Source organism: Fundulus heteroclitus, chromosome 20 (assembly GCF_011125445.2).
Source record: "Fundulus heteroclitus isolate FHET01 chromosome 20, MU-UCD_Fhet_4.1, whole genome shotgun sequence".
Classification (NCBI taxonomy): Eukaryota; Metazoa; Chordata; class Actinopteri; order Cyprinodontiformes; family Fundulidae; genus Fundulus; species Fundulus heteroclitus.
Window position 1 is genome coordinate 8,336,192 of NC_046380.1, and position 12,990 is coordinate 8,349,181.

At 39.6% G+C, this 12,990-nt stretch overlaps 1 protein-coding gene across 3 annotated transcripts in view; it reads left to right on the top strand.

Moving 5' to 3' along the window:
* slc12a5a (solute carrier family 12 member 5a) overlaps positions 1–12,990 on the top strand; it is a gene marked incomplete at its 3' end in the record, with an annotated part of 215,384 nt that extends 202,394 nt beyond the window's left edge. For 2 of the 3 annotated variants that reach the window (XM_021317851.2, XM_012865116.3), the window contains 9 exon segments: positions 80–275; positions 2,503–2,672; positions 2,905–3,036; positions 3,463–3,570; positions 6,455–6,580; positions 8,206–8,438; positions 8,643–8,657; positions 8,873–9,006; positions 12,681–12,990. In XM_021317851.2, the coding sequence (XP_021173526.2) occupies positions 80–275; positions 2,503–2,672; positions 2,905–3,036; positions 3,463–3,570; positions 6,455–6,580; positions 8,206–8,438; positions 8,643–8,657; positions 8,873–9,006; positions 12,681–12,772 (1,206 nt within the window). 3 annotated transcript variants of the gene reach the window in all.

Here is a 12,990-nt window from a genome sequence, read left to right on the forward strand (position 1 = left end):
AATATGATGATCTAAACAGATTATATAAGCACATAGATAAACACGTTTTTCATACTTTTTTTCTTGTCTTACTTTGCAGGCACTGCGCAAGTTAATGGAGACTGAAAAGGTGAAGGGCTTCTGTCAGGTGACTGTCTCTTCAAACCTCCGGGATGCTACATCCCATCTGCTGCAGGCCAGCGGGCTGGGAGGCCTAAAGCACAATGCTGTGCTGGTCTCCTGGCCACGCAACTGGAAGCACGGAGACGAGCACCAGACCTGGAGGAACTTTGTTGGTACGTTCTAAAGCAGGAGGAAAAACATATAATAATTCCCAAAATAGCCAAAACAGTAAATCCTGGATTATGTTTCTGTAAACTGTGGGAATATGCTAACAGATGCTTCTGTTCAATTTATTTGAAAGTTGTTTTCATTTCAGAAAACTTTTATATTAAGAATGCAATTTCTACTAAATCTTTCATTATGTTGAAAACAAATGGACAAAATAATTATTGGCAGTGCAGTATGGTGTTTTAAATCAGAAAAAAAAAACGTTGCTAGATAATTATTAATTATTTATGAATATTCATTTTGTTGTTAATTCTTTGAAGAAACTTGAATAGCTACACAGTGGTGCAGTTGGTAGCATGGATGTTTGGGGTCTTTCTGCATGGAGTTTGCATGTTCTCCACGTGCATGAGTGGGTTCTCTCTGGGTACTCCAACTTCCTCCCACAGTCCAAAAACATGATATTTAGGGTTTTTTGTTTACTTTACATTGCCCTTAAGTATGAGTGTGTGCATGCGTGGTCGTTTGTCTTGCATGTCTCTGTGTTTCCCAGTGACAGAAAGGCACTCATTTTCATGTCCAGCTTTTCCTTTTTTTTTTTTTTTGTATTATCTTACATCTGTTGCCCTTATCAATTCTTGCTTTGGTGTTAATTTACATTCCAATAATAACAAGTAAAAGGTTATTGATAATATGTCTCTGAAGTTTGACTTTTTGCACCAATACTTATAGGCAACCAGGCATCAGATTTTCTGCTCCATCAAACCCATGTTGATGCTCAGTTTTGCACCTATAACCTTTAATATATTTGGATTGTATTAAATGGTTTGTTTTCAATAGACATATATGTGGATGAAACAGGCAATCCCAATATTTTTCAATATTAACATCATACTATACACTTATAGTAATTATGTAATATTAATTAAAGTAACTACTCAATATCTTAAGTAGTTTTATAGTTGGTACTTTTATACTTTTACTTGAGTAAAATGTTTTAGTTAAATTGTCCACTTCCACAGAAGTATTTTTAAACCCTAGTATCTATACTTCTACTTGAATAAAAGATGTGAATACTCTTGACATCTCTGACTGAACTGTATCAGACTTTTAGGTTGCACTGCTTACATGCACCTCTTCATCCATCCATCCCAGCCACCCATCCACCCATTAATAATAAGAATTATTATTATTATTTAAATTTTTAAAGCATTTATCTTAAAAAGATCTCAAAGTGCTACAGGATAAAACAATAAAACAGTATAAAATAAAAATGCAATAGACTAAAGACTCATTGGTCAGGGGGAAATTCTTGTTTAAGAATCCACACATCCATCCATCCATCCATCCATCCATCCATCCATCCATCCATCCATCGTCTATAATTGCTCATCCATGCATGGCTGTGGGGAGGCTGGTGTCTATCTTCAGTTTTCAACTGGCCAGAGACGGGAAACATAACGGATAGGTCACCGGTCCCTCACAGGGCAACACAGAGGGAAAACACACAGGCATGCACACCCTAAGGACAATTTAGAGAACATTTCACCTAGGTCATGTTTTTGGACTGTTTATGTTTTTCAAACTTAAGTTCATTTATTGTTTTATCCTTTATCTACCTGTGATGTGATTGTTGTGAAGCACATTGGTCCGCTGAGGTTGTTGTAAACGTACTATATAAATAATAAACTTACTTACTTGATGGCTTGAGATGACGTAAGATGTTGCTTATATAGTTTTGTAATTCTCTTTTGTCATTAAGCTATTTCTTGATCGTTTTATTTTATCATTTTAGATCTATATTATTGAATACAGCAGTCCTGCTCACCTGCAATTAAAACACCCAAAACTTCACATTTATTATAGTGTTCCAAGGCTTGCAAGATTCCCCCCTTTTTCCCCCAAAATGTAGTTATGGTCAAGGAATTTGACTTTGGTTCCACGTTGCTCTCAATGAATACCAACCATAGGACATGCCTCAGTGCACAATTCTTTATCCTTTCTAAATATTGAAAGTTTCTTGCCAGCTTCAGGGCGCATCTTCACAAGGTCCTTGCCTTTCTTCTGGGTTACGGACATTTTGCACCGTAACACACTCATTTCTGAGGAGTAACACATTTCTACCTAAAAAAAAAGGCATAAAAGACGTACAACTGAGCGCAGGAAACTGATGAAAACAAAGAGTAAACTGAAGCCTTTTTAGACGTTGCCTTTAATTTGCTGTTTCTTTTGCAGAGCTGGTCAGAGAAACCACCATTGCCCGCCTCGCTCTGCTCGTACCAAAGAACATTTCAGCATTCCCATCCAATGGCGAACGCTTCAGCGAGGGTCACATCGACGTATGGTGGATCGTGCATGACGGAGGCATGTTGATGCTGCTGCCCTTCCTTCTCCGTCAACATAAGGTACTCTTTAATATTTATGCCTTTACAACCACAATAAAGACAAAAAAAAGGGATTTGTGAGAATGCTGGCAGAATCCAAGTTATGACAGAAAATACAAAGATGTTTAAGGTGGCTATTCTGCAAGTATAGCCACTAAAATGCAGCTGAAACATTTGGTTGAGTGTAGAAATTAAGAGTTGGGAGATGCTCTGAAAAGCAGACAACAACACTAACGTTTTGTGAAATCGTTAGGTCTGGAGGAAGTGCAAGATGCGCATCTTCACCGTGGCTCAGATGGACGACAACAGCATCCAGATGAAAAAGGACCTGACTACCTTCCTCTATCACCTCCGTATTGATGCTATGATCGAAGTTGTGGAAATGGTGAGTTTTCTCAAAGCTGGGACCAAACAGTTGTTTAAATCAAACCACGTGTATTCAAGAACATTCAACAGTAGTTTAGAGCCGCTTAGCTGCAGAAAAAATTAGAAAATGCGGCAATGCCTCAGGCTCGGCTAGTAGTTTCAAAAACACAACTAGCATTTTCATGAAAAATGTGTATTCTCCAACCGAAGCATAAAAAAAAAAAATGCTTTTGCATTGTTTACCAAACTCACTTAAATTGACACAGTATCCATCCAATTTTACCTAATTCTTGTAAATGGTTTCGTTTTAGTAGACCACGACTCTTCACTTCTGCATTTGTGTGAACATGTTGACAAAAATTCAGCAAGAAAATGTACGAAGAACAGAAAAAAAACTGTGTGTTTACGTAATTTTCTAGTAAAATAAGATTCCTGTTTCCCTTAGCATGACAGCGACATCTCAGCCTACACGTACGAGAAGACACTGGTGATGGAACAACGCTCGCAGATGCTGAAACAGATCAACCTTACAAAGACTGAGCGCGAGAGGGAGGTAAGGAAGTTTGCTCATGTCAAAGTTTTGTTTTTAGAAGCACACAGAGATGCACACATTAGCTTGACACGACTTGACAAGCCGACTCGGCCTTGCTTGGCTTGATTTGAATTAACATGACACACAGCACCCTCCGGACAAAAGCGGATCTTGTGTTAAATCAGAGCAGTGGGTCACCATATTTATCCTCTCTATCAGGGAGTTGACAACAGCCACAACAGCAAATGCTCTGATGTTGCGTTTGACAGCATGACAATGTTTTGACAGAGGTGGGAAAATAGGTCTCAGTGGTACGCCTCTAAATTGTGGCTGAAACACAGTCATAGGGAAAACAAGGTTTCCAAGACTGTCAATAAAGTATTGGAAAAATCTGAGTACATCCTTGTTGCTTCAAAATGTTGTTAAAAGAGAAAGTAACAGCCAGGTGGTGCCAGTCAAATATAACAGATTAAATGATGATCAGAAAGTGTGACCACCGCTGAAAAACAGAGACTACTCTCACTGCAAAAAGGGAACTAAAAGTAGATAAAATCCTCTTAAAATGAGTGTATTTTTCATTGATTTGAGCTGGTAAATCAGGCTATTTGCCAATGGAATAAGATTTTTGCACTTAAAATAAGAACAATTCATCTCCATCATCTTATTTCAAGTGCAGGATGTCTAATTATCTTATTTAGGGTAGAAATTCAGTACAAATATACTAATTTTAAGGAAATTTTGCTTACTTTTAGTTCCCTTTTTGCAGTGAAGCAGAAAGGTTTGTGGTAACAGTGTAATGAAGGAAACAAAATGTTACTTCTATGAATCTGGGAAGGGCCATTTCAAAGGAAACTGAAGTCGACCATTTGAAAAACATGTAGCACATTTAAGACAGTTGCCAATTCTCCCAGAAGCAGACGTCCCAGCAACCACAGCCGAAGGTCAAATTATGTAATACTCAGAAAAACTGCAAAACATCGCAAGAGCTCCATCTCTGACTCTCAGTTAAGATTAAGGAGGGTGCAATTGAAAAATGATTTTCTTCACAAATAAATACATTGTAGTTGGCCATCTGTAACTTTATTATTTTTTAATTAAAGTCATGAACGACAATAATTACCATCAGGCGATCAGGAAAATGAAAACAATAAACATTTCAGGAGCGATTTGCGGTGCTTTTTATTAGCCTTCCTGTAAGTACTTCTGACATCGATTGCTAAAGTGGCAGCGCCATGACATTTTGGAAACAAACCCAGTACCCAACTGGAGTCGCAGTGTCCGGAAGATAAAGAAACACACCTGAAAGGTCAGGACAAAGTTGTGGAGAAGTTCAATCCATCAACTGTAAAGGGAAAGAGTAGTGCATAACAGAAAAATCTACCAAGACACTGATGTCCACCTAAACTGGGCCAGGAGAGGATTAATCAGAAAGGCAGCAAAGGGGTCCATGATAACACTAGAGGAGCTGCAAAGATCCACAGCTCAGGTGGGAGATTTTGTCGACGCAATCATTTTCTGTCGTGCACTTTTACAAATCCGTCTTCAGCCTCTAGAAAGCGGCTGTTCAAAGAAAGCCAAAGGATTTTCTGTTTAAAGTTTGCCACAAGTCATGTAGGTCACACAGCAAAACCTTTTGGCCTAAATAAGCCAAATGTGGCTGAGATCAAACACTCCCCAGCATCCTGAACGCACAACCCCCATCATGAAACAGGGTGGCAGCAGCATCATGCTGTGGGGGATACGTTTCTTCAGTGCGGACAGTGCAGCTGGTCAGAGTTCATAGTAAGATATATATGACACAATTGTGTGGGGAAAAAAAACATGTTGGGTCTTGCAAAGGCCTTGAGAAATGGACAGAGGTTCACGTTCCAGCAGAACAACAACCCTAACACACACAGACAGAGCTGCAATTAAATGGTTTAGATCATGTGAAACAATGACCTAGTTAAAGTCTAAGCCTGAATCCAACTAAAAATCTGTAGCAAAACTTGGAAATTAATATTCACCGGGGCTCTCCATCCAATGGAGTTTTAGTCTCTAGATGTCAAAAGCCGGTGGAGACACAACCCAGAAGACTTGCAGTCATAAAGCAGTAAAATACGGTTGTACAAAGCGGTGGCTATGGGAAGCTAAATATAAATATATGCCACACTTTGTTGGCTAAAAAATCTATCAATTTCCTTTCATGTCACAATTAAGTGTTGGTATTTCACATAAAATCCCAATAAACAGCAGTAAGTTTATGTTTATGATGGGACAAGGTGTGAATTATTTAAGGAGGTTTGAATATTTTTTTAAGGCACTGTAGCAGCTTGGCTTAGGTTTACAAAGTTATTTCTAAATTAACTATCAGGAGCAATGCTCTTTTGATAAATGAGAACAGTGTAGGGATGTTTTGTAAAATGAGAAGACCAACCTCATACCAGCTGGGCTAGTAAGGAGGGGCGACGATTTCAGTTTCTTCTGAGCTCATGCTACCTGGGCACCTTGCAGTCTTTGACTATGAACTGCTATGTATGCCAAACAATGGAGGCTGTCCAACAGATTCAGCTTTGCCCAAACTTTGTTATCGACAGGACAATGATCCCAAACACAGCAATTAATCTACAACTGACAGGGAATGGCAAGAAATCATTTAAACAAATACCTCCAAATCTAAATGAATTGAACATTGTAGTGATGTTGCAATTGTTGACCAAAAGGTCTTTACAGAAATATGACGGACTAAAAGGGGTCACACAGAAATGAGTTGCTATAAGTTACTGCTGCAAAGTGCAAAAAAAAAAAAAAGTAATGAAACACTGCTGTGTAATGCACCTTGAAACTTTCATAATAGAAACAGAGCAAAAGATCATCTGTATTTATCACACCACCTTTTTTTCTCTTTTTATTTGTGTCCTAACAGATCCAGAGTATCACCGATTCATCCCGCGGATCTATCCGGCGTAAGAACCCGGCCGCTGTGACCACCCAGCTGAGTGTGACCGAGGAGCCGCCAGCCACCAGCAAGGAGGAGAAGCCTGAAGAGGAGGTAGAATCTGAGAGAGAGAGGGGGGTGGGGGGGGGGGGCAGCATCCTTTGAAGGACCCGGTCTACTCCTTCGTCCACCGCGAAAAAGAGAAGCTAGGAAGAGATCAGCTTGTAAATTGGGACGGTCTAGCCTCCACCAGCGGTCCCTGCCCTTACCTCAGTGTTAATCCTGTTGCCTAGCAACCGAGACGGCGTGAAGCAGCTGTGAAGCCAAAGAAATGGAGCCCAAAAGTTAATCCCGCTCTCCCCACTGCAAATAACTGTACAAGGCGGTTTTTATTTCCCCCTCTACATATTAATGAAGGTTCACAATCTTTTGTTTAAAATTTTTATACAGGTGCTGGTCATGTAATTATTTATATATATATATATATATATATATATATATATATATATATATATATATATATATATATATATATATATATATATATATATATATATATTCAACAGCTTTAGCTTTGCCCAAACTTATCGACAGAACAATGGTCCCAAACACAGCAAATGATCTACAACAGACAGGAAATGGCAGCAAATCGTTTAAACAAATACCTGCAAATGTAAATTAATTGAGGTAACATTGTACTGATGTTGCAGTTGACGACCAAAAGTCTCTACAGAAATATGAGGAACTAAAAGGGGTCACACAGAAATTAGTTGCTATACGTTATAGCTGCAAAATGCAACGTTATAGCTGCAAAAAAAAACATATGTCTTTTTTATATATAAAAAAGACAACTAATGAATCTGGTGCCCCACTGTAATCAGCTAATTAACTTAAAACACCTGCAAAGACCTTTAAATGGTCTCTCAGTCTAGGTGACACAATCACGGGGAAGACTGCTGACTTGACAGTTCGCACAAGGAGGAACAGACACAAAAGCTTGTTGCTAAAGAGGCTGGCTGTGTCCAAGCACATTAATAGAGGTGGAGGGAAGTAAAAGATGTGGTAGAATAAAGTGTACAAGCAACAGGGATAACCGCACCCTGGAGAGGATTGTGAAACTAAACCCATTCATAAAGGTATGACCAGCTCCTTATTGCTGAGAACAGGTTGGAAAATAAAAGTCAGTCGACCCCCGCAACAAAAGGGCTCTATCTGTTTATTTTTTATAAGGGAAACCCACAAAACTATTTTTAAGTTTTGTATATACAATGATTTACAGATCCCTTGTCCTGCAAAATGTGTTTTACTAAAACATTGCACTGTAGTTTATTGTTGAGCATGTACTTTTCTGCCATGCAAACACTTTTAACTTGATATTTTTGACCCGTGTGGTAAAATGTTTGGACACCACTGGTATAAATACTATTAGCATGATTAAGGAAGCAAACAAGAATAACATTTTGTTTAATTTCAGTCCAGTGGGAACACTATTTCTACCATTTTCTTTTAAACTGATAACGTTATCCTCCTTTTGTGAATAAGCTGTATGTTCAAATAAGCAGCTGTAGAAATCCCTTTTTTAATCCCTTCTCTCCTTCCTCTCCTTTCTCAAACACTGTGGCTCTCTGTAACTTTACCTACATTCCCACATTTCAACTTCTACCGTGGCTCTTTCTATTTTTCATGTTGACATGTACGTAAATCCACATTCGTCCTCTATTTTTCCTCTCGTCTCATAGTCAAAGTCGGCCTCTTCCCCTGTGTCCCCCCCTGCTCAGGTCCAGCTCATCCACGACAACACCACCCCAGCCAGCCCCGCCACCCCAGCCACCCCGCTGACCCCCGCCGAGGAGACCCAGAGCCCCGGGGAGCAGATCCAGAGGACCTGGACGGAGAAGTGTGACGGCAAGGCAGCGAAGCCTCTTGGAGTGACCACAGAAGAGGACATCAAAGACATCTTCAACATGAAGCCGTGAGTGCTTTGCAATGCTGAACGAACTATTGACTGTCGCGGGGGCGGGGGGTAGAGACTCCATGTTGCTTTATCTAAAAAGCATTACCGAACCAGCCTCCTAGGACACAAGACATTGAATTTGTTTTTAGGTGGGATCAACTTTTGTAAAAGCTAAGACACTTGTATTGATAAAGATTTATTTCTCTTCTTGTAATGCTGCAGAGAGTGGGAGAACCTGTAAGTACGGAAGTCCTTGTGAACCTCCTTCCTCCATCGATCCACATCTCATTGCCATCAAGTCAGGCCCATGATAAGATGAGGATGTCCTAGAAATAAAAGTGTGAATGTGCATCTGTCGTCCGTATCACCTCCGAGCATCGCACGGTGCTTTAACACCTCCGAGCTCTGACCGGCAGAAATCAGTCCTCTCTCTCGTTTTGTCTCTCCCTCAGGAACCAGTCTAACGTGCGGCGTATGCACACAGCGCTCCGGCTGAATGAAGTCATCCACAAAAAGTCCTCCGAGGCCAAGCTGGTCCTCCTGAACATGCCAGGGCCACCCAAGAACCGGACAAGTGATGAGAACTGTATCCTTTATCAGAGCAGCACCATAGGAGACTCTAATGCCGGGGTGTCCAAAGGCCATTTCTGTCCCTCGGAGTGAGTTTTTGTGGCTCTTGACCACAAGACAAAAATGGGACTAATTTGGTTTGTCAGCTCAGGGGGTTTGTGGAGATAAATATAAAAAAAATAATTATCTTACAGTGAAATTTTAACTAATGCCTTTCAAAAATGATACAAACGAATTAAAGTCTTCTGAAAGTGGAAGGTACACATTTTTATTTTGTATTTTTTGTTTTGGATTCAATCTGATCTTAAACAGGACCTCAAAAATCAAGTGGATTTTACTTGAAAGCAAATTTTGGTGCAACCATTCAGTAAGCTCGGTTAAATAAAGCGAAAGAAAGAGCGACCCATCTCTATTCTTGTAGCTGAGAACACACCTGAAAAATCGAGACAAAGCTAATAGAAAAACAATCAACACTTGGGTCTCTGACAAACCAGTGTGAGATTTTATGTTTTGGACCTACAATGATTTACAGGTCCCTTTTCCACAGGAGTCAGACTTCTATAGTTTTCTACAATATTGTGTGTTTTTTTTTATTGTTCAGCAGGTAAAAGTTATTTTACAAAACATAGCTTTAGCTTTTTAATAAAAAATAAATAAAAAGTTTGGCATTGCAATTATTTTCAAGTTTGGGCCCTGTGGCAAAAAGTTTGCTCTGATGTGTCTTTTCAAAACACCGGTAATCAGCTGTGACGCCAGTGTCCCATCTCAATCTTTTCAGACTCCAAAAGATCAACCTTTTTTTTAAGTTACATTAGTTTTATACCAGTAATCAGTTAATTCCAACCATAACACAGAAAACACTCTTACGGTCTCGGCTCTGCAGTTACAGGCACAGGCGAATCTGGTGCATCCCACGTGAAGATGTGGAAAATTACTGAACTTGTGCTCATCTTTCATAGGAGTAGCATAAAGTCACAGCAAATATTTTAGGGAAAAAAATATATGTTTAATTTCAGTAACATTTTTCTGTTGAATAAAATATCTATGCTGAGAAATTACTGTTTTTAGATAGATTTTTCAAATCACACTCTTTGCTCCGACCTTGAACAGGAAGTCAAGGTTTACTAATCGAAAGGTCCCAGAAATGTCGATTAAACGAGTGAAGCAAAGTGTAAATAATGCCTCAGCTACATTTATTCGAAGGGATAAACCAGCAATCGTGCCACTAGTACCTTCGTTAAAACTTTTTTTTTCTTAACGAGACTTTCCCGTTCTGAATATATAAACTCCAAATAAAGTTTTTTTTATTGTAGATTTTGCTGCTGCAAGAAAGGATGAATTTATATTAAACCCTGTTACACATAGTTACCAGCAAAAATGTCCTCATCTGAAAATATATATTTATATAGGTTATTTTAAAAAACTATTAAATAACAGCAAGTAACAGAAATAGCTTATTACCTAAAGTATTCAGACCCTTAGCTGTAGCTTTTTGAACTCGTAGTTTTTATCCTCGCGTGATAGGATAAAAACTACAACCTGATCTCTTTGGTCATAATGTAATGATCAGGAGGCAAAAGCTATTACTCAACTTCTATTGCTTTGTGGAAGTCAGAAGCTCTGTGGTCCCACTAATTGAAATGGGAAATATATTAAACCAGCAAGACTCCTCCAAGGCCTAGCCATCTGGGAAACAGTTGCTGAAGAAATGGTCAGGGGTGTGACATTAACAGACATGCTGGGAGTTTTTCAAAAGTTCTCTTCAGAGAGGAAATAACCTGTCAGAAGGAAGGAGAACAGTTGTTTACTTTAAAGCATTTCATGTTGAAAGCCTTTAAAAAAGACTTACTTTTTTAGTCGCATGACGACCGAACGGAAGCAGGGAAAACTTCAGAGTCTCAGGCACAGGTGTAAATATCACACTGGGTCCTACAGAACAGCAACGGACTAACCGGAAAAAGGAAGAGGAAATATATATTTATTCACCGGGGGGAACATAATTCAAGAAAATGTCACAAAATTACACAAATCCATCCTTATATAAACTGAGAAAGAGGAAAAAAATGTGGCTTGTGCTATTTGCTACTGCAAAAGTGATTACGGCCATGTTTGCTGTTTATCACTGTGAAATTTTCAAGTGATGATTTCATAAATTCAACAGAAAAAAGAAATTCAAACCAAGAGTTTTATAGGTTGTCCCTGTGTGAAAAAGTAATTGTACTCAGCCTAAAATCCGGTTGATTCACCTTTGGCAGCAACAGCTGCCGTCAAATGTTTGCAATAACTTGCAATGAGTCTTTTTAACATTGCTGTGGAGGATTTTTTTACCCACTCTTCCTTGCAGAATTGTTTCACTCAGTCCCATCGCAGCGTTTTTAACCATAAATTACCTGATTATGGTCACAACACAGCATCTCAGTCGTATTTATGCCTACACTTTGGCTGAACCTGCTCCAGAACATTTACTTTGGATTTTTCCAGGTATTCAGAAATGGGCTTGCCAAAGTGCACTTGAGATTAAAAACTTTCTCCCTCAGGATTTTCTGGTCGAGAGCAGAATTTAGGACGTTCAGGTCCTGAAGCACCAAACCAGCAAACTAACCAGATGCTCTTTTTCAGCAATGCTGGTTTAGTCTTACACTAGATAAATATTTGTGGTTCCTTGGTCAGCAGTGGTGATTCGGATGGCCTTGGAACCGTCCCATTGATGCCATCTTTTGCCCAGTCTCACTGTTGTTGAATTCTAAACACTGACCGCCTTAACTAAGGCAAGCGAAGGCTGCAGGGCTTTAGGTTTTGTTTTTGGTTTTAAGATATTTTAGTCCCTTCATGTTGTCAACCAGCTTTCATTTAAATCATGTCTTGATTTTCCTGCTCTGGCAGTATCCAGGCCTGCGTGGGACTTTTCAAGTTGAACTCTGCTGCTCTGGATAATCACTGTCAATTGATGAAGCAACAAAGGGAGCAATTACTTTTCCACATAGCGCCTGGTTGATTTGTCCGGCTTTCTTTCATGAGAAATGAAATCATCTTTTGCCACTGCAAAAAGGGAACTAAAAGTAAGTAAAATGGTCTTTAAATTAGTGTATTAGTCCTTGATTTGAGCAGGTAAATGAGATAATCTGCCAGTGGAATAAGTATTTGATAATTAGATATACTGCTCTTGAAATAAGGTGATGGAGAGGAGTTGTTCCTATTTTAAATGCAATAATCATTTAAACTTGCTGCTCAAATCAAGGACAAATTCATTCATTTGAAGACAATTTGACTTACTTTTAGTTCCCTTTTTGCAGTGTGAAAATGTATTTTTGTTTTTACCGATATCTTTGTTCCATATGAAAAAAAATAAGCAGGACTAAGAGACGGTTTAAATGCACTAAATCTAGCGGTCAACCTTTATTTGATGTCAGTGTGCTTTAGTCCGTGACAAAACTGCCTCCTAAATCTCTGAATCAAGAATGCATGTTGTGTCCTTTTAACTGTTTTAGGGTCCCTTAAGCTCAGATCTGCTATATGAAGACGAAATGCAGTGGTCCCCCCCCCCCCCCCCCCCCCCCTGTTTAAAACACAATCTGCAAAAAGATTTGGACGTGATACACTGACAGGCCACAGCACCAAACTGTACTCCATAAACTCAGCTGTGAAAAAGCTCATTTTCTTCTAGTTGTTTCTTTAACTCTCCCCCAACAGACATGGAGTTCCTGGAGGTGCTCACCGAAGGTCTAAACCGGGTCCTTCTGGTTCGCGGGGGTGGCCGCGAGGTCATCACCATCTATTCCTGAAAGAGCAGCCAACTCCCCCATCTCCCCCCTCTCTATAACCCCCTTCCTCTCCCATGTCAGCTGTGCTCTCACCTCGTCATCCCCATCGCTTCATTACCGAGCTCCTGTTTATTTCTGTGCTGTAGTGCTCTCACAACCAACAAATAGCCCCGCTCAGCTTCAGCGCCTCTCCCTCTTGCTCTGACCACGGCAGACAGACGAATCCAAAAACATTTCCC